This window comes from Diabrotica virgifera, chromosome 6 (genome assembly GCF_917563875.1).
Source record: "Diabrotica virgifera virgifera chromosome 6, PGI_DIABVI_V3a".
Taxonomy (NCBI): domain Eukaryota; kingdom Metazoa; phylum Arthropoda; class Insecta; order Coleoptera; family Chrysomelidae; genus Diabrotica; species Diabrotica virgifera.
This window is the reverse complement of record NC_065448.1, coordinates 78651271-78674169: the sequence shown is the minus strand read 5'-3', so window position 1 is coordinate 78674169 and position 22899 is coordinate 78651271. Positions and strand designations below refer to the sequence as shown.

Genomic DNA, 22899 nt, shown 5'->3' with positions numbered 1-22899 from the left:
CAGGAAAAACAGTTATTTTTCATAAAAGTATGTGCATGGTCTAAACCTCAAGATGCAACCATCAGTTATCCAAGTTTGTTAATTTTATACGAGGTGTGTCAAATAATATGAATTTAGAAAGAATTCTTCTCTCAAGATGCAACCATCAGTCATCCAAGTTTGTTAATTTTATACGAGGTGTGTCAAATAGTATGAATTTAGAAAGAATTCTTTCTAAATTCGTATTATTTGACACACCTCGTATAAAATTAACAAACTTGGATAACTGATGGTTGCATCTTGAGGTTTAGACCATGCACAGCTTTTTATGAAGAATAACTTTTTTTCCTGAAATTATTAATAAAAGAGTTATTAGGTACATGTCTAATAAATAAAAATGATGTTCGGACTCGGTAATTTGGGAAAATTTCAGAAATTTTTTTTTCAAGTAGAAGGCTGTTATTGCTTATTTGAATATGATTTTTAATTACAAATAACTTTTCATAATAAAATTTTTTGATATTTTGAAATATAAAGGTAGTTTGCTCTTGAGCGAAATTCATATTTTTTGACATACCTCATATACTGTTGACAAAATTTGATATCTGATGATTGCATCTTAGGTTTTAGACTATGCAGAGCACTTTATAAAGAATGACTTTTTTTCGTAAAATTGATATTAAAAAAGTTTCCCATATGGTTCCAAGTTACGCAGACACCCTGTATAATAATATGTCGTATCAAAAAAATAATATTGTAGTACCTACTTACGTTATGAAATAAGAAATTTATGTATTTAAGCACTGTAGAAATAAATAATTTTCATGTGCCTACACCTTCTAAATGGAGTAAGAATTTTATTATAATAATCGTTAATAATCCAATAGTAACGTGATTACACAAAAGTTGGTTTTCAAAATAACTCTATAATTATTAATCTATAGAAATAACCTCAAAAAACAGAAAACAAATTTTAAGCAAAGGCTTAAACCAACTCTAGCGCGAGCTTAAAATTATTTGGTTTAAGCCTATGCCTAAGTCTCAAATTGAAGTGGAAATACAGGCATATAAGCTTAAGGTCAGGCTTAAAGTAAGTTTTCGCTTAAGTGCGGTTGGAAATACCGGCCCTTAGGGTTTTATCCATTGTGAATCTTCATGTGTTCAGTTAAATGACTTTTTTGAGTAAACTTCTTGAAGCAAATTTCACACTTGTACGGTTTTTCCCCAGTGTGCACTCTCAAATGTGTTTTCAAGTAATTTGTTGTAGAAAATTGCTTAAAACAAATTTCACACTTATGTGGTTTTTCTCCAGTGTGAAGTTTCATGTGTGCAGTTAAATGACCTTTTCGAGCAAACTTCTTGAAACAAATTTCACACTGGTAAGGCTTTTCCTCAATGTGCACTACCAAATGTTTTTTTAAATTATTTGCTGCAGTAAATTGCTTAAAACAAATTTTACATTTATGAGGTTTTTCTTCACAGTGAATTTTCATGTGTTCAGTTAAATGCGATTTTTGACCAAACTTCTTGAAACAAATTTCACACTTGTAAGCCCTTTCTCCTGTATGTTTTATCATATGATATTTCAAACTCCCTATTTGGATAAACCTCTTCAAACAAATTTCACACTTATAAGGTTTTTCTCCGGTGTGTAACATAAAATGATATTTCAAATTACTTGCTTGGATAAATTGCTTAAAACAAATTTCACACTTATGTGGCTTTTCTCCAGTGTGAACTTTCAAGTGTTTAGTTAAATGATCTTTTCGAGCAAACGTCTTGAAACAAATTTCACACTTGTAAGGCTTTCCTTCAATGTGCACTACCAAATGTCTTTTCAATTTACATGCTGTAGGAAATTGCTTAAAACAAATTTCACACTTATGTGGTTTTTCTCCAGTGTGTACCATCAAATGTGCTTTCAAATTTCTCGCTTGAGTAAATTTCTTGTAACAGATTTCACACGTGTAAGGTTTTTCTCCTGTATGCATTCGCAAATGTTGTTTCAAATTCCATAGTTGAGTAAACATCTTCAAACAAATCTCACACTTGTAAGATTTTTCTCCGTTGTGTACCATCAAATGTTTTTTCAATTTAGATGTGTGAGAAAACTTCTTAAAACAAATTTCAAAACTGTAAGATCCCTGTGTAGTCTGAACTTTTATATTTTTATTTACGGGTTTCCCTTCAGCGTCTCGCCTCATGCAGTATCCTTTCTGGGAGGAATGTTCAAAAATTGTCTCCATATTTTTCGTCTTGTTCTCCTCTTGAGTAAAACCTAAAATACAAACGATTTTTTACAAGAGAAAAATGAATTCAGATACAAACTAAAGCAGAATACGCAAAATGCTTGTGGCTACAGCAAAATTCTACCCAATAATATACATATATTCCGGTAGGTGTGAGTTGACGGAATTAATTAAAAATAATAAAAATAAGTTAACGACGAACAGTAAAACATTTATTTATTTTGGTAACAAAAAGGTGTTGCTTAGTTAGATCTCGGAAAAGGAAATTTTGTTAGCGAGTAGTGCTTTGTTTGCACGCTGTGAATAAACTGTTAAGAAAAGCCACAACCTATTATATCAATGTTATGCCTTTCTACAATATGGCCCGGAGGGAACAATAAATCACTCCGATCTGACGCATAAAAACAGACACTTCTGCAATTTTAAAAACGAATGCATGTCCCAAAGTGAGTTGTTGACATAATGGTCTGATATGGTAATTAATTTATGGGGATTTCAGTTTGTTAAACTGACACTCCAAAAACATATGGTCAGGGGATGCATTCGTTTCGTAAAACCATGGCTTTCTTAGCGTCTGGTTTGTATATTAACTATTATTAACGGTGACTTTATATGATCCATATTATTTCGTTTTGAGAAAAAATATTAAAATTAAAATTAGCAAAAATAGTAATTAAAGCGTATCGCTATATACCCCCATCCGAGAGACTAAGACGATAGACAATACATAATATATACAGATGATGAAAAATTGAAAATAACAGGAAATAAAACAACGCAATGTTTATACGAGGAGAAAGAAAAATCACTGAATTCACTATTACTCTACACTTTCTTGATAACTTCCAGTAAATCTGGCCTCTCTCTTAGGTCTACTGTTTGTTTTGTTGGATACTGTCATTTTTCTGGTTCGTTATGGGTACCAGTGGCGTGCTGGCCATATAAATGAATCGGTGCAATCACCGAGAGGCCGCGGCCTCTTGAGGCCGTTCAAATAGGTTCACAAAAAATTTTAGATGTAACTAAAAAAAATATTTTTTAAATTTCTAATCGAATGTTAATTTTGCTAATAATATCTATTAATAAACATTTCAAAAAAATTATTTTTTAATTGTAAAATACAAGTTAAGTAGGTAATTAAATAAGACTATATACATAAATAGACTATAAAAATAATTTATATTTTTGTTTTTTTGATTTTATGAATAACGAATAAAATATTCTGATAATAGAAGGTAAAATACGGAGGGGAGGCCGCTTTTCCATAAAATCACCGGGCCGCTTGAAAAGTTCCAGCACGCCACTGATGGGTACTTTCGTGAAGCTCATACGCTGGCTTCAATCTGTCTATGGAAATTGTTGTTTCTTTTCCATTTACACGGACGACAAAAGTCTTGTCACCTCGTTTGACTACAGGAAAAGGACCGTGAAATGGGTTTTATAAGCTGCTTTTGATTATATCACGGCGGATGAAAACGTGAGAGGTGGTTTTCATGTCTTTGAAAATGAAGGTGCTTTTGGATCCATGATGCGACGGTTGCGTAGGACGGAGGTTTTCGATGACGCATAAAACAGACACACTTCTGCAGTTTTAAAAACGAATGCATGTCCCAAAATGAGTTGTTGACATAATGGTCTGATATGGTAATTAATTTATGGGGACTTCAGTTTGTTGAACTGACACTCCAAAAACATATGGTCAGGGGATGCATTCGTTTCGTAAAACCATGTCTTTCTTAGCGTCTGGTTTGTATATTAACGGTGACTTTATATGACTCATATTATTTCGTTTGGAGAAAAAAATATTAAAATTAAAATTAGCAAAAATAGTAATTAAAGCGTATCGCTATATACCCCCTCCGAGAGGAAATAAAATAACGCAATGTTTATACCAGAAAGAAAAATCACTGAATTCACTTTACTCTACATTTTCTTGATAACTTCCAGTAAATCTGGCCTTTCACTTAGGTCTGCTGTTTGTTTTATTGGATACTGTCACTTTTTCTGGTTCGTGATGGGTACTTTCCGTTCGTGAGCTTTGTTGGAGACGTAAGAAATAAGTTTAGCGAAATTGAACAAGAAGCGAAAATTTTTGCGAAGGCGAGGATATCTCGAACATCTACTATACAACTGACCTTCAAAAAATAAAGAAAATAAAAACATTTTTTGAAGAAGCAGGTGAAAGTCAAATCATTTTAAAGGGGCAAGAGATATTCAGAATTGAAGTATTTAATGTTATATGCGACAATATTACTCAAGATCTTTTAAAGAGAATTGAATGCTACAAGGATGTAACATCAGCTTTTAGATGTTTTTTTACGCTAGATAAAGAAGAAGTCAAGACGTCAATTAATACTTTATGCGAGAGATATAAAAAAGATGTTGAAACCAAAGAGAATTTGCATAATGAAATTACCCATTTTGTTTATGCCAAAATTTAAATAACCATACATTTTATGAAAAATTTGATGTCATCCAGGATGTAAAGGCAACTTTTCCAATATTTTAACTGCAAATTTATTTGACGATACTAATTTCTAATGCGCCAGGCGAGCGGTCTTTTTCGGCTTTAAAAAGAATAAAAACATATTTAAGGTCAAATTTGGGTCAAAAAGACCTATACGCATTATCACTATTGTATATAGAGAATGAAGAACAGGAGAAAAGTGAATCTAATTTTTGTTTTTATGTATTTTTTAGAATATATTTTTGTTTGTCATGACATGTGTTGTTTTGTGAAACTTTCTGTTTTCGATTTATGTTTTTAAATGTATTTTTTTGATTATTTTTTATAATAATAGTCTTCCGTTTTATACCGCTGACACGGCTTTGGGAGCATAGCAGGGTAGTCTGCTATATTTAGGGCCTACGGTATACAAGGAGGGTAACAGGGCCAGTGCTACACTTCAACCGACTATTATTACCTCTGGTTTTACCCAAGGCACTCATTTTATTCAGACTGAGTCGACCTGGGTCCTATAGACATTTCAAAAATGTCTAGTTGTTCTTGCCGACGCTGGGATTTGAACCCCGGCCTACCAGCACGCGAGTCAAGCATACTACCGCCTGAGCTACGCCGGCCCGGGATTATTTTTTACGTTTGCTATTCTTCTTGCTTGTTTAAAAAAATATTTTATGGATTTTACAATAAACCTTTATAGTTAATGCACGTGTTTTCTTGTTAAAATACTGACAACGAATGGCAATTAATGGGGCCCCTAAACCTCCAGCGCCCAGGGCCCGAAGTTAGGTTAAACCGGCACTGACAGGATTGACAAAACTTGATATCTGATGGTTGCATCTTAGGTTTTAGACTATGTAGAACTTATGAATTTTGAAGTATCTTTTTTTCGTAAAATTAATATCAAAAAAGGTTTCCCATACGTGGCCAATTAAGTAGACACGTCGTATAGGTATTAATTCATTATAAATTTTACATTTTGTTTAGGAATAATATTTACGTGTTTCCAGATCTTTCACCAAAATCGTTAAAATTAAATTGTTAAGAGGCCACAGTAGCGATCAACAGGTAGCAACAAACGCAGTCCAAGATTGCGGCTGTAATTTTGAATATTTCGTCGAGATATTTGGCACACATATTCGTAATACATATATTAAATAATGGCGGTACAGAGCCCAATTTGAGAAGTATGTTAGTATGTGGAAATTACTCTATAACTAAATAAAATATTGCCAAAAGAAGCATGTACCGCCATTAATAAGAACAAAAAAATATACTTTCTTCAAATAAACTTTTTTCTCCCATGCCTAGATTTTGAATAACTAATTAGGCAACATCGAGAAATTGTCACTGTCATTTTGACAAACCTGCGTGAGATTTTCTTTTATCTGCAGTGTGATTACGAACACTCGATACGAAACGTATCCGCAATGTTTTACCATAGCGCCTTATGGTAAAACATGGCGGATACGATTAGTATCGAGTGTTCGTAATCCCTATGCTGTTCTGTTATCTTTATCGATATCTGTTCAGTGCAGTAGCGTAGTAGGTAGAAAACAGGCCTCTTGGTTGAAGAATATCAGGGAGTGGACAGGTATACGCTCTGAGCTTCGATGGTGTCGCTCCTAGCGGATTACTAATGCAACTTTCACCGGTAATTTTTAAATTTATTATTTAATTGTTATCGCTTAATATTTACAACTCAAAAAAGTAATTAAATTATTTTAACGTTCTATTAATGAAATAATAATTTCTTACTTCGGATACTTTCACAATTATCCTGTAGATGGCGCTTAGATTAATTTATAATTACATATTACGAAATATTAAAAAAACTTAAATTCAGTATTTAAAACGTATAAGTATATTTAAGGTAAAAATATACACCACAGCTTTGACCAACTAATATTATTTCCTATTAATGTTTTTAATTTCAATGTTTTAAATTAATCACTTTGACATTTATGTCTAATCTCCAGTAAAAACTTACATACTTGTCACTACTGACGCTCGCGAATTTTTAATTATCCCCTCTACCTACGATCTCATAGCGTATAAAGAAAGCAGATCAACTATTTAGAATAGCTCGAGACAGAGACAGTTTTGCCATGTTAATCGCCAGCAACGTCAAGGGGACTTGATAGGACACGTTAAGAAGAAGAAGCAGTAGTGTATTATTTTAAGAATTCGGTATTGTTGTTTCATAGGAAAGTGGTGTTTATTTATAATTATTCATTTATTATATTTTTGTGTAATAGAACAAATTGTTGGACTATTTGAAAAAATATATTATTTTTAATTGTGAGTTTTAGTTATATGTAGGTAAATATATTTTACGTAAAAATATTTCGAATTCTAATGCAAGTATATAAAAAACCCAAAATACACGCTTTTAATAAAATCTTCACCTATTTTGGTTTATTTTTATAAATATTTATTTACTAATAATAAAATTGTTTTCTATTACTTGCATTTAGCGCACTTATGAGTATAATTGTCAAAATTGAAATAATGTCAAAGATTACCACTGTTGCCAAAGTTTCGCAGACCTTCCTAAAATAGGTATGATATTATCTCCCAAAGTTATATTGATGACGCGCTACTGTATACTGTTAATTATCAAAATATGTAGCAAACAAGAAACTATATGTGTATTAATAATTACCCCAGGAAGCAAATCATTTAAAAATTGAAATACTATTGGCCGCTAAAATGCTAAACGCATTTAGGTACATCATATAAATTCATATTTTGCTTAATTAACAATTTATGTGTCTACACTCTACATTCTGTAATGTCAAAAAAACGAAATTCGGTTAGGATTCTCTGGTTAAGAGCTTACCCATCACTCCAACTTCTAGTTAAAAATTTTGTCAGTTAACCACGACTTCGCCGTTGACCTTATATTGTGGAACGCTTATTTCAGTGTAACTAGTGGTTATCTCTTAACCACAAGGTAACTTTACTTTGTGAAACCGGACTTGTCTTTTCGCCGGGAGGCAAAGAAAACTCTGAATATCAAATATCGCTTCACGAAAGTTTTAAATTAAACAAGTAACTGGTTTCTGAATAAGACGTGATCAAAAAAATTAACATTTTTTTTTGTTTTTTTGAATCGTAACACTTTCTATCACCAATTAAATAATTTGCATCACAGCATCCGGATCATCCCCCCATTAAGTAAAAACAAGCATCAATTGTGTATTAATTTATCTTTCTGTATTTCACCAAAATATTAGTATTATTTTCAATAAAATACGAATTAAACTCATATGTTTTTATTTTTGTGAGAAGACAATGTATCAACTAACAAAAGTGCATTTGGTAAATAGTCTACGGAGCAAAACGGTTTGGGAAACACTGAAATAGTGAACTTCCTTTTGTAAGTTTTATGTCGCTGCTTACTGTCGCTTAATTTTAATTTTTTTGGCGTTTATCTTCACAAATATCCTCCTGAAAATCTCCTGTACATATAACTAGTTCGTGGTAGCCAAGAATTCGTTCCAATGATGCTTTTAACTCAACGATGTCGGCTGCTCTTATCACAGCGAAGCAGAATTCGCGATGCGAGATTACTTTTATGCTCAGTATACGAGGAATCGCTGGCTCAAACATTCAGTTCCCATTTTATTAAGCTGTCTTTAAAGCAAATTACTTGGAATTTTTTCCATTGTGAGTCTTCATGTGTTTAGTTAAATGACATTTTTGACCAAACGCCTTGAAACCAATTTCACACTTGTAAGGTTTTTCCATGGCGTGCACTCTCAAATGTGCTTTAAAGTTACTTGTAAATTACACACTTATGAGGGTTTTCTACAGTGTGACCTATTTCGAGCAAATTGCTTGAAACAAATTTCAGACTTGTAAGGCCCGTCTTCAATGTGCATTATCCAATGCCGTTTCACTTTACATGCTGTAGAAAATTACTTAGAAACTTTTTTTCCATTGTGAGTCTTCATGTGTTCAGTTAAATTACATTTTTGAGTAAACTTCTTGAAACAAATTTCACACATGTAAGGTTTTTCCCCAGTGTGCACTCTCAAATGTGCTTTCAAGTTACTTGCTGTATAAAATTGCTTAAAACAAATTTCACATTTATTAGGTTTTTTTCCAGTGTGAACATTCATGTGTTCAGTTAAATAACATTTTTGAGCAAACCTCTTCAAACAAATTTCACACTTATAAGGTTTTTCTCCGGTGTGTAACATAAAATGTTTTTTCAAGTTACTTGCTGTATAAAATTGCTTGAAACAAATTTCACACTTATGTGGTTTTTCTCCAATGTGAAGTTTTATGTGTTCAGTTAAATTACCTTTGCGAGCAAACTGCTTAAAACACATTTCACACTTGTAAGGCTTTTCTTCAATGTGCATTACCAAATGTTTTTTCAAATTACTTGCTGTATAAAATTGCTTAAAACAAATTTCACACTTATGTGGTTTTTCTCCAGTGTGAAGTTTTATGTGTTCAGTTAAATGACCTTTTCGAGCAAACTGCTTAAAACAAATTTCACACTTGTAAGGCTTTTCTGCAATGTGCATTACCAAATGTTTTTTCAAGTAATCTGTTGTAGAAAATTGCTTAAAACAAATTTCACACCTATGTGTTTTTTCTCTAGTGTGTACCATCAAATGTTTTTTCAATTTAGATGCGTGAGAAAACTTCTTGACACAAATTTCACAATTGTAAGGTCCCTGTGTAGTCTGAACTTTTATATTTTTATTTAAGGTTTTCCCTTCAGCGTGTCGACTCATACACGGTCCTTTATGGGATGAACTTTCAAAAATTGTCTCCATATTTTTCGTTTTGTTCTCCTCCCGAGTAAAACCTAAAATAAAAACCATTTTTTACAGGAGAAAAATGAATTCAGATACAAAATAAAGCAGAATACATAAAATGCTTTTGCCGACAGCAAAATTCTACCCAATAATATACTAAAATATGTTTATTGTCTTGTACATACATAAGCTGTACCTTTGTTTTAAGTAAGTCTTTGGAAATAAGTAAAATATAAAATAACTACGCGTAAATCAATCACAGATATCAAATGAAACAATATCATCTGTAACATCAATCATCACATCAACATAATTATTGCTACGGCAGAAGTTCTACCTGGATATTATTAGGCTTAACGTCAGTTGGTAAAGCATTATTATAGTCTGTTCGCTAAACTCAGACGCAACTTTCTAGATATTTTAGTCGGTAATTTTGCCAATTTTAGTAAAATTGGCAAAAAATAATTACTAAATAATTAATAATCACTTAATAGTTAGTAATTTTGCCAATTTTTCCAAAAATGGCAAAAAACAAAAAAATTATCGACTAAAATATCTAGCCAGTTGCGTCTGAGTTTAGCGAACCGACTATACCAGAAATTATAACACAGTAACCAGAAACAACATTTTTATGTAGAATTATCAGCAGCATATATAGGGCTTTTCAACAACAGTCATTTGTTTCGAGCTTCTGCCATGTGTCGTATAATATTAAGATATCTACGTCATTCGTCTTTGGTTTGTATCATTGGTATATACCAATTACGTGTGACGTATAGATATATTAATATTAGACGACATATGACAGAAGCTCGAAACAAATGACAATCGATGAAAAGCCCTACTATAAACATCGATGATCGGTATTCGCGGTGTGCAAGTACTCGGAAGGGATACGCGAAACGATCGTGTGCGAATAGAGGAGAAATATTGCAACTTTCTTAAATAATTCATATTGTCAATTGAAATTGTCAAATTGACGTACATTTCATACCTACTGTCATTTAAGAAGAAAAATTATATATTGCTTCACAATATTGATATGATATGCAATTATTATATAAAGGTAAATTTAATTAATTGTATTTTGCTTGCAGTACTGCATTTTAATAACTAATTTTATTTACTACATACAATTGTTTAGGTTTTAATAACATAACCTAAATCATATTTTTTCTTCTCATTATTTTTTTGGACTATGGCCTTGACAATTATCCAGTAACCAGGACCATATGATTGGCCAATATAATTAAAAGTGCGAATAAAAGTGCAGAGCGAAGAAACCAGGTGTCGCTTTTCCGAACATGCATGGTCCCAATAGATGAGTTTTGACTGTTTTTTATTAGAAATTCAATACATTTTTATATTTCTTTAGGATTATTATTTGTATTTATACAGAGCGTTGCACAGAGTGAGTTTTATGTATGGAAACCCTCAATTATCTCGGAAACGGCTTGCACGATTTTTATAGATCTTGTTATGTAAAGGTTTACTAATTCGGCCGATATTATACTGGTAATTACATTGTTGTCAGATCTTCCGTTTTTCTGGAAATCTACTGAACTTTCTTATTTCAAATAAAATACCCTGTAAATTTTTTGCGATTTTAAATTCTTAAGAAATATTGATTATTTTTCTTGATGCGTTTTCTGTTTAATTTTTCCTGCTTCTACTATTTGCTACAGTAGCGTAATGATAGATTAGCGGGCCCTGGTTCCAGTTGGCATGCGGGACTCCCGAACAATAAAAACACACATTGTATATCAAAAGTTTTTAATAAACATTAAATATAAATCATCATATTTTTGTAAAAATTCAAACTAATTTAAAACATCTTTTTTGATCTTTTTTATCTAATTTAAAACAGTAAATTAATATTAATCCTATCCTTTTTCATACTGACATGGCTGATCAATTTACTCCAGCTGTTTTTATAAATAATGAAACTCAAAAATTTGCTACATCTAAATCTCCAGTCATAATTAAAAACCTTAATATCGGAAAACTAAAACAGCTTTTAAGAAATGAACATTGGAATGCAATTTATATCAACAAAATGAATTCTCAAATTATTGTATGATACATTTATAAATAAGTTAAATAATTACATACAAACCCCTAGGTAGATAAAAAGCTTAAATAAAAAAATAGCAAAAATAAAACCTTGGATATCGGTGGGGTTGATATATTTAATCAAGCGATGAGATTTTCTTAAAAACAAATTAATAAAGCAATGTTCGCCAACACTGAAGGGAATAGACGCAAATTTCGGCTCCTAATTTTTTTCGAATACTGAGAAAACTAGAAGTATTTTTAAAAGATTTAAACGCAGAATGAAAGATTACGTTCTTACCGAGGGCCGAAAGTCCCTGAAAACTTCTTTAATGTTTATTTTAATAAGTTACAAGGGTGAAAAAAAAGAGAAAATTTAGTGTGATTTTTAATTTCAAAAGAAATTTTTTATTTATTCCAAGGGATTTTTCAGCCCTCGGGAATAATGTAGTCTTTCATTCTGAGTTTAAATTTTTCAAAAATATTAACTACTTTTTTCAGGATTCGTAAAAAATGAACACCATGCCTGTGGTGGTATTTTCCAAATCGACCATTCGCTATCTTTGTCATACAACGCACTCAGTTGAACAGAATGTGGTGACAAGACATTGACAAACAAGGTTACTAAATATTTGACACTGACACAGCTGCAGCAATATTTTGAGTTGTTTATTAAATAATATTGATGTTGTATTTGATAAATAATTGACTTAAGATGTGAAATTAATAAAAAGTTATTAATTGTTTATTATTTATGGAAGATCGAAGCAGAGAATACAACAGGACAAATTCTGTGATCCAAGTATTTTGTTGTTAAGATGTTCAAAGTTTATCTAATCGTTCCATAGTAACAATGTATTATTAAAAAAATCACTTTTACTCTTATCTCGATTATTAGTTTTAATGTATAGCATATAAATTATTATTATATAAATTATCTATTATAATCACGGAATACATAGTAAGTGAAAAAATGATCATATTAAATAACTGAAATAATAATTTAAGCGATTATACAAGTAACGGTTATTCAAGAACATTCAAAAGCCATATCTAAGTTAATCATGACAATGCCATTGTCAACCAATGTTTATATCTCCATACCAGTAAGAATTTTTTACATGTAATTGGACATGTAATTTGCTGTGTAAAGAAAGCAAAAGTAGGTATATCCGTAAATATTTGCGCCTACGCTCTTAATGTTGATTATAAAAATTGTAGAAATAATCTTAAAAGTTTATTAAAAAAAAACAAAAACGACTTATATCAAAATAAAATTCATGAAGCTGGTGCAAACACAAAAAAATGTGGAATACTATAAATAGTCCAGAGAAATAAGATTTTTCTCGTGACACATCCCCCTCCAGGCCGAAACCAAATTTTTTGAGTAGTATGGACATCTATATTATTAACCTATATGTTTCCTGCAGCCGATTTTGATGATATACATAGTTATAAACAAATGAAGATCAAAAAACGGTATATTATCGCTTTTTTCGTCTATTACCAAAAAGTTACGCACTTTAAACAAATTTGAGAGTAAGAAACTCATAAATCGTATAAAAAACTTTAATATGGCGTTCGCTGAATATGTCCATCCTTATTGGTTGCTTAGAAAATTGCAAAATAAATCATAAATTTCGAGTTTATATAAATATTCATAACTTAGGCAAAAATTAACTTAGAATCTTCTTATTACACGGAGTGCCGATACTTCTTGTACTTAAATTATATTTTAAATTTCAAAGCAATTGGTCAAATAGTTTAAAAGTTATTTAATTTGTTTATCCCAAATTCATTTTTTTTGCAACACTATAAGTCAGAAAATTATGAGGTTACAATAATACTTCGGACAGTTTATGAAAGAAGAACATTTATGCTATTACCTTAATTAAAAATAAATGACAAAAAATAATTTTAAACAGTGTAAAATTATTTTGCAAAAACATGTCGATTTTTTGCTTACTTATAAACAATTAGAATAACTTTTTAACCGTTACCCGTTTTGTTTTTTTATTTCCACGGGACAAGCCCAATAAAGGTAGAAACATTATTTTTTCATATTTAGAAAGACTGAATTTTTATACACATTTAGAAAGAAAAACAACTGTCCTAGGACAATTAGGGACAAAGTTAGCCCCCCCATTTTTTTAATTCACATGTTTTTGCAAAATTATTTTGCAATATTTATAATTATTTTTTGTCATTTTTTTTTAAATTAAATTAATACTGTAAATTTTCTTCTTTCATAAACTATCCAAAATATTACTGTAACTTCATCATTTTCTGACTTAAAATGTTACAAAAAAAATTAATTTTGGATAAACAAATTAAATAACTTTTAAACTATTTGACCAATTGCTTTGAAATTTAGGGTATGATTTAAGCACCATAAGTCTCAGCATTCCGTGTAATAAGAAGGTTCTAAGTTAATTTTTACATTAATTATGAATATTTATAAAAACTCAAAATTTATTATTTATTTTGCAATTTTCTAAGCAACCAATAAGGATAGACATATTCAGCGAACGCCATATTGAAGTTTTTTATACGGTTTATGAGTTTATTACTCTCAAATTTGTTTAAAATGCCCAATTTATTAGTAATAGACGAAAAAAGCGAAAATTTACCGTTTTTTGATCTTCATTTGTTTAAAACTATGTATATAATCAAAATCGGTTGCAGGAAACATATAGGTTATTATTATAGATGACCATACTACTCCAAAAATTTGGTTTAGGCCTGGAGGGGGTTGTGTCACCAACAGGATATTTTTTTCCTTATTTCTCTGAACTAAAATTATATATCTGGTCGGAAGCAAACCTCAATATTATAAATCTAATAACATTATATCAATAATCAGAGTAAAAGACTAAGTTTTCAATCTAATGGCATATAAAACAACATAATGTTACTCTCTACATCCCACCAGACTGAAAACAATGGGAACCTTCTCTGGTTACACCTCCGAGGCTTCTACAATTTGCAAGCCATAACGGATGCTGAGACTAATTTAAAAAAATTAGATTTAAATTTAAAAAAATTAGACTAATTAAAGTTTTTTATTAAACAGACTTAATCGCAGCTAGTAAATTTAAAAAAATATGACATTAGGGCGTCTATTTAAACCCAAAAAGTGTTGGTAAATGGTCTACGGAGCAAAACGGTGTGGGAAACACTGAAACAGTGAACTTTCATTAAATGACCTTTTCGAGCAAACTGCACCCAAACTTTCGAAAGGGTTAAAACAAATTTCAGACTTGGAAGGCTTTTCTTCAATGTGCATTACTAAATGTAGTTTCACTTTACTTGCTGTAGAAAATTACTTAGGTTTTTTTCCATTGTGACTCTTCATGTGTCCAGTTAAATTATTTTTTTGAGTAAACTTCTTGAAACAAATTTCACACTTGTACGGTTTTTCCCCAGTGTGCACTCTCAAATGTGTTTTCAAGTTACTTGTGGTAGAAAGTTGCTTAAAACAAATTTCACACCTAAGAAGTTTGTATCCAGGGTGAACTTTCATGTGTCCAGTTAAATGATATTTTTGAGCAAACTTCTTGGAACAAATTTCACACTTGTAAGCTTTTTCTCCTGTATGTTTTATCATATGATATTTCAAATTCCCTATTTGGATAAACCTCTTCAAACAAATTTCACACTTATAAGGTTTTTCTCCGGTGTGTAACATAAAATGTTTTTTCAAATTACTTGCTTGGATAAATTCCTTAAAACAAATTTCACACTTATGTGGCTTTTCTCCAGTGTGAACTTTCAAGTGTTCAGTTAACTGATATTTTCGAGCAAACGTCTTGAAACAAATTTCACACTTGTAACACTTTCCTCCAATGTGCACTATCAAATGTATTTTCAATTTATCTGCTGTAGGAAATTGCTCAAAACAAATTTCACACTTATATGGTTTTCCTCCAGTGTGTACCACCAAATGTGCTTTCAAATTTCTCGCTTCAGTAAATTTCTTGTAACAGATTTCACACGTGTAAGGTTTTTCTCCTGTATGTGTTCTCAAATGTCGTTTCAAATTCGCTAGTTGAGTAAACCTCTTCAAACAAATCTCACACTCGTAAGATTTTTCTCCAGTGTGCACTCTCAAATGCCTTGTCAAAACATATGTTCGAGCAAACTGCTTAAAACAAATTTCACACTTGTAAGGCTTTACTTTACTGTGCACTACCAAATGTCTTGTCAATTTACATGCTGTAGGAAATTGCTTAAAACAAATTTCACAGTGATGTGGTTTTTCTCCAGTGTGTACCATTAAATGTCCTTTCAAATATCTCGCTTGAGCAAATTTCTTAAAACAAACTTCACACGTATAAGGTTTTTCTCCTGTATGCATTCTCAAATGTTGTTTCAAATTCCCTAGTTGAGTAAATCTCTTCAAACAAATCTCACACTTGTAAGATTTTTCTCCGTTGTGTACCATCAAATGTTTTTTCAATTTAGATGTGTGAGAAAATTTCTTGAAACAAATTTCACAATTGTAAGATCCCTGTGTAGTCTGAACTTTTATATTTTTATTTACGGTGTTCCCTTCAGCGTCTCGTCTCATACCGTGTGCTTCCTGGGATGAATGTTCAAAAATTGTCTCGATATTTTTCGTTTTATTATCCTCCTGAGTAAAACCTAAAATACAAACCATTTTTTAGAAGAGAAAAATTAATCCAGACACAAAATAATAAACCGATACACAAAATAATAAAACATGACCCCCCCCCACTCCACACCCTGGAGGTGGGTGGGGATAATTTTAAAATCTTAAATAGAAACCCCCATTTGTTATTGCAGATTTGGATTGCTTACGTAAAAATAAGCAACTTTTATCCGAGACATTTTTGCTAATTGTGGACAGATGGTGATATAATCGGAATAGTTATTTTTCTACAACCACTATTCAAAGTGCACTTTTCTGCACGGTTTTATGTTAGCAAACTTGATATTTTCTCACAGTATAAGATATTTGACGTTTGTGTGCAGAAAAGTGACGTTTCTGTGCCGCAAAGTGACGTTTCTGTGCCGCAAAGTTCTTTTCTGCACAGTTGACTACCTCATTCTGAGTAACGTTATATTCTGTTTACATCCGTGGACTACCGCATTCTGAGTAACGTTATATTCTGTTTACATCCGTGGTTAAACTTTAGACAAATATATAACCTATAAGACAATTATTATATTTAACTATAGCATAGAAACTAAATTATGGATGTTACAACTGTTTTATTTTACAATTTTATTCTTATTAAACATTTTATAATTATCAAATAACCAATAAGGATTTAGCAACCTGTGCAAGAGACGTCGAATGAAGTAGGTTTTGTGTAAATCCGTGACTGCATAAATATAATGTCAATAATGTGTAATAATTGTTTAAATTTAAACAAATTAAGGCAGTGAATTAATTTTTTAACTGATTTCTGTGCAATTTATTTAGGTATAAGGAATTTAAATTGATTAGTAGGTATTAATTAAATACAGTTTAAAATTTATCACATAGGTACCTATTATAATTAATCGTCGTTTGGAAATTGTGATTTTTATTTTTAGGAAAAACTGTGCTTGTAGAAAAAGTATAGTGTGAAACACGTGCAGAAAGGTAATTTCTCACTCGTTTGAATTGCGGCACTCGCTTGCGCTCGTACCGCAACTTTTCAAACTCGTGAGAAATTAGTACCTTTCTGCACTTGTTGCACAATATACTATTTCCTAACTAGTGCGGAAAGTGATACTTTCCCGCACGCGACTGCCGTTGACCCGAACGACGCGATAGCGGAGTTCGGGCAAGCAGTCGAGTGCGGAAAAGACACTTTCCGCATGAGTTAGGAACAATATTTTTTCTACGGCCGTATGTTTGGAAAAAGTCGCAACAAATAGAGTTATATCAATTTTTATTTACTAGTAAATACAACAAAATATTTAGTGGAAAAAGAAGAACGTCTATTGCTTCGTAATATTAAAAACAAATGAGCAATTCGCAGCATTCTGCAAATTTATAACGGATGCAAGCTGATCCTTGAATTGGCACTGTGTATTCTCCCTCGACCTGTGCTCGCTGTGATCACTCGACTTAGGTGTAGATGGTTCTAGAGAATCGATAGTTAAAATTTTGTTACACACATCTCTTTTTTGCTTTTCAGAGTCTTCTAGGTAACCTTCGGCTACAGAAGTTGTTTTCAACCTCCTAGACGTTTTATATTTGTAATCGTATCACCAGAATCGGCTAGGAATGTTGCTGATGAGCGTCTGTAGCTGTGTCCTGTGTAACGTTCAGGATTGGGTAGATGCAAAAAGACTGCAATTTCGGAGGGAATTTTTCCAAATGTATTAATTCCTACACATTGCACTGTACATTTTCCTTTCTGGTATTTTATAAACAAACGCCGATGAGTTGTGGTTGAAGGTCATAAACTGACGTATTCTCTGTATAGCTTCAAAAACATTCCATTGTTTATTTCTTCTGAGACAACAAATGATCTCGCAGAGTTGTTTTTCGAGTCCGTAATTTTGACGATTATTAGATTCCCTTTGTCTTCAATATCGTCGAGAGTGATTTTCGTAAGTTCGGCTCTACGACAAGCTCCAGATAAACCAAAAATGGTAACTACTTTTATCATAAGATATATCTCGTTTGGTGCGTCTAACATCAATTTGACTATTTATCTTCTTTACTAAAAATTTTTGTTTTTTGTGTTCGAAAACCAATATTTTGTTTTTTTCAAAAAAGTTGTTAGTTTATAAAACTTATAAAGTGTGTTTGATTTAAGCACTTAGCTCAATTCTAAAAAGTATGCCAAAAATACTTCCTCTTTATAGCTCCTTACTTTCATAGATTCGCACCAGTTCACAAAATGGACAAATTGTTTTTGATACCTCTCTTTGGATTTGGCAGGCAACAAATTTAAATTTGCTTCCGCGGCGGCTATCAAGACAGCTTCCGGGATCTCTTCGTCCGATGAATCCATGTAATTTTTTAAAAATTGCAGCGAAAACACAAATGCATACGTTGTTTGACAACGTTGTCAAAATCAAACTTTCAATAAAATTGGTTACTATGACGACGATAATGGTTTCAATGACGACGATATTCAAAACCATTGTGATTGTCCACTGATTTGACTTATGAATATTATGTCAAAATAATTCTATTTCAAAGAATTTTCAGTAGTAATTGCACAAGAGCTCTGAAATTCTATATTAATTTCAGAGGTCGAGTGCAATTTGTTGCGATTATTTCATGAATAAAACTGTTCAAAACCAAAATTTTATTGTAATTTATTTATGTAAGTACCATTAAACACACAGTTTTTATAAATATTTGACGATTGAAAGTCATCACTTTTATAATTTTTAAAACATTAATTGTCATTAATGTCACTGAATGTATTTTTTCGTAGCAACGAAGGGCATCTGACGTAATATACTTAACGACGGGAGATTATCAAAAATTATCGATTTAATTCAGATTTCTGTAGCTTTCTATTGGTCAGAATATCCTATGAATGAAATAATCGCGTTAATTTCATTAAAACATGAACACAATAAGATAAAAAATTTGAAATAAATTAGTAAATAATATCTAAATATTAGTTTATTGCATAGGACATGGAGGGTAACTTTAAAATCAAATAGGAATCCCCATGTTTTATTGCAGATTTAGATTCCTGATGAAAAAATAAGTAACATTTATTTATTCGAAACACTTTTTGGAATTGTTGATAGATGGCGCTAATAAATAGTGTTTTTCCGATTATAGCGACATCTATCCATAATTCGAAAAAATGTGTAGAATAAAAGTTGCTTATTTTTACGTAGGGAATCCAAAACTGCAATGAAAATGGGGTCTCCTATTTAAGATTTTAAAGTTACCCCCATCCCACCTCCAGGGGGTGGAGTGGAGAGTCGTGTTTAGTGTCATTCGATAGATTTTTCAAAAATATCGAACGTCTTTTGGTTTTTATTTGGAAGTGTATTTCTCGAGATATTAGACAGTTTCAATAATTTACCTATGGTATCACGATAAATCGTCTATTCCGATTACAGCACCATCTATCCACAATTCGAAAAAATGTGTCGAATAAAAGTTGCTTATTTTTACGTAAGCAATCCAAACAGGGCCGTCTTAAACCGGTGGTGCAAGGGGAGCGAGGCACCCGGGCGCCAAGTCCAAGGGGCGCAATCTAAACACTAGGCTCAAACTTGCGCTTTTTGTCCTTAAAAAAACTACAAATAACAAAAACATACGTGCACTTTCGGTATTTTTTTACAAATGCTATTAAGGCTTACTACACCTACGATACAGAAATAAAATATGAAGCCCATTTAGATTATTCCGACAACAATTTCAAAAAGGTGACGCGTACACTATTTTGACCAATATTGAATGTGGAGTGACAATGAAATTTCTTTCATGGAAAGTATATTGCGTTGGAGAAACTCCGAAGAACACTTAAAAAACAACACAATGTTTAAATTTACCAAAAAAAAAACTAGCGCTTGGAAACAGGTCTGATATAGATTATGAAGATCTCTATTCCATGAGTTAGAATAATAGTAGGCGAGGATAGTATGCTAAATGTGCAGTCATTCGAGCGCTTTGGGGACTTATTGGGTTGTAAAGAGTAGGTTCTAAAACCAAAAAAAGTTAAGTAAAGTTTTCAATTTTAGTGGGAACTTTCCATTTTTAATTTAATTTTCCATTTCCAACAATCGTTTTTTTTCGATTATTGCGCCATTTATCCATAATTCAAAAACATGTTTCAAATAAAAGTTACTTATTTTTACGTAAGGAATCCGAATTTGCAATAAAAAATGGGGGCTCCTCTATAAAATTTTAAAGTAACCCCCCACCCTACCTCCGTAGGGGGTCGTGTTTATTGCCATTCGATAGATTTTTCAAACATATTGAATAAGTTTTTTCGATCATAATTTTTCATTTTTTCGATCTGATGTTTATTTCGCGAAATATCGCTGGATTCGTATTTAAAATTTTAAATTTACCCCCCACCCCTCTCCGTGGGGAGTCGTGTTTGGTATCCATCGATAGATTTTTGACAAACATTGAGAACGTATTTTTTAGTTTTTAGATCTATCGTTCATTTCGCGAAATATTCGTTTTTTTCTTGTGAAATTTTGTGACTCACCCATTTCGTTACGCCTTGCCCAAATTGTCAGATTTTTTAAATTTACACTGTCTTGCATGTACTTAACTTACCTTTTCTTAATCTGACGATTTCGAGTATTTCTAAGGATACATTTTTCTCCCCCCCTCCTAACGAACTTACTTGTGTTTAGAGCCAATATATGGTAGACGTACATCTACAGGGTACCAGGTTTCTCCCGATATGATAATCTGATGCGCTCGAGTTACTGCAAAAATCCCCGCTTGGGCTCCAATACCATAATTGTTACCAGTACTTTTTAAAAATATAGACACAACTCCAGTCGATGTTTTAAGCTATATACTTATTCTGAAATAAATTACTCTCCGTTTTCCCAAATATTTCTACATGTTTAAGGATAATATTTAACCTTTCTAGTAACAATAGCTAAAGGAGAAAGGTCTTTTCTAAACTTAAATTCATCAAAAATAATTGGCTTTAATACGTAGAGAAAAGCAAGTAAAAATAGATATCACCGCAGCAATAATAGTATATTACTTTATGAGGCGGAGAAGCATGACTTTTCTTGACGCGCCCGATATTACGCGCCGAACGAAGTGAGGCGCGTAATAGAGGGCAAGTCAAGAAAAGTCGCTTCTTTGCCGAATAAAGTATACTATTTTTTCTTCAAACGTAGCAATTTTCAACCATAAATAGTACAATTCATATGCTATTTTTACTCGAAATTAACTGTGACAACTACCAAAGTCGTCTAGATGTTAGAAATTAAAATAAATAAGTCATGATTCGCCAACATCGGGAATGATTGCTGAAAGTTGTGCTCGACCATCAGTATCATCAACAATTACCAATGCGTATCAAGAGCCGGGAACATTTTTGGACGGTTTCAATTTTGAAAATGCCTCATTAACTAATTGTACTTTTAATATTACTATAAATAAAAATGATGTTTAATTGTTGTTAATGACATTTGTATTGTTGCTTTGTGACATGTTTCATATTGTTGCCATGACAACATTTTTCCCTCCGCCGTAAAGAAATGGGAAAAAAACTGCTGCCGGCGGAGACATCAAACTTTGACAGGATCAAGTTAGATAAGTAATGTCATCATTATTTGACGTTTGAAGAAAATAGTATATTACTTTATGAGGCGGAGAAGCATGACTTTTCTTGACGCGCCCGATATTTTCACTTCGATCACTTCGTTCGGCGCTTAATAGAGGGCAAGTCAAGGAAAGTCGCTTCTTTGCCGAATAAAGTATACTATTTTTTCTTCAAACGTAGCAATTTTCAACCATAAATAGTACAATTCATACGCTATTTTTACTCGAAATTAACTGTGACAACTATCCAAGTCGTCTAGATGTTAGAAATTAAAATAATTAAGTTATGATTCGCCAGCATCGGGAATGATTGCTGAAAGTTGTGCTCGACCATCAGTATCATCAACAATTACCAATGCGTATCAAGAGCCGGGAACATTTTTGGACGGTTTCAATTTTGAAAATGCCTCATTAACTAATTGTACTTTTAATATTACTATAAATAAAAATGATGTTTAATTGTTGTTAATGACATTTGTATTGTTGCTTTGTGACATGTTTCATATTGTTGCCATGACAACATTTTTCCCTCCGCCGTAAAGAAATGGGAAAAAAACTGCTGCCGGCGGAGACATCAAACTTTGACAGGATCAAGTTAGATAAGTAATGTCATCATTATTTGACGTTTGAAGAAAATAGTATTGTAACAAAATAATTATTGACCTACCCTCGTATACCAGCTCCCGTCTCCGGACAGACAGAACACTATCGATGTTTCGAGATACGCCGATGCAGCGACGATGACGTGCAAGCGGTCACATGGACATAGCTGGAGATATGTAGATATTTCTGGAATATCTGTATCGCATATATAAATAGGACATATTTGTAAATAGAGTTAGTCTTAAGCTAAAGTTTGTAAAGTAAACTTGTATAAATAAAAAATAAAGTCGTATATAAATTACGAACCGCTAGTTTTATTGTAATTAGAAGTAATTACACTAATAACCGCTACAGTGGTGTTAACGGTGTGGAGTGTAAATAAATGAAAAGTGAAAAAAAAGACTTTTGAACTTTATTCGTCGAGAATAATCGGAGTGCGTTAATTGTTCGGTATTCGGAAAGACTTTTAAAAGACTTTTGAACTTTATTCGTCGTTAATAATTGAAGTGCGTTGATTGTTCGGTATTCGGAAAGACTTAG

The 22899-nt window shown here is 32.0% G+C and overlaps 1 protein-coding gene across 2 annotated transcripts in view; it reads right to left on the bottom strand.

Moving 5' to 3' along the window:
* Positions 1 to 491: 491 nt before the first annotated feature.
* LOC114343282 (zinc finger protein 83-like) overlaps positions 492 to 22899 on the bottom strand; it is a 70713-nt gene continuing 48305 nt past the window's right edge. The window contains exon 4 of one of the 2 annotated variants that reach the window (XM_028294092.2): positions 492 to 2257. In XM_028294092.2, coding sequence (XP_028149893.2) covers positions 1116 to 2257 — 1142 coding nt within the window. In that variant the 3' untranslated portion in view covers positions 492 to 1115. Of the gene's footprint in view, positions 2258 to 14054; positions 16164 to 22899 lie in introns of those variants that run through there. The other variant, XM_028294093.2, reaches the window with a different exon arrangement.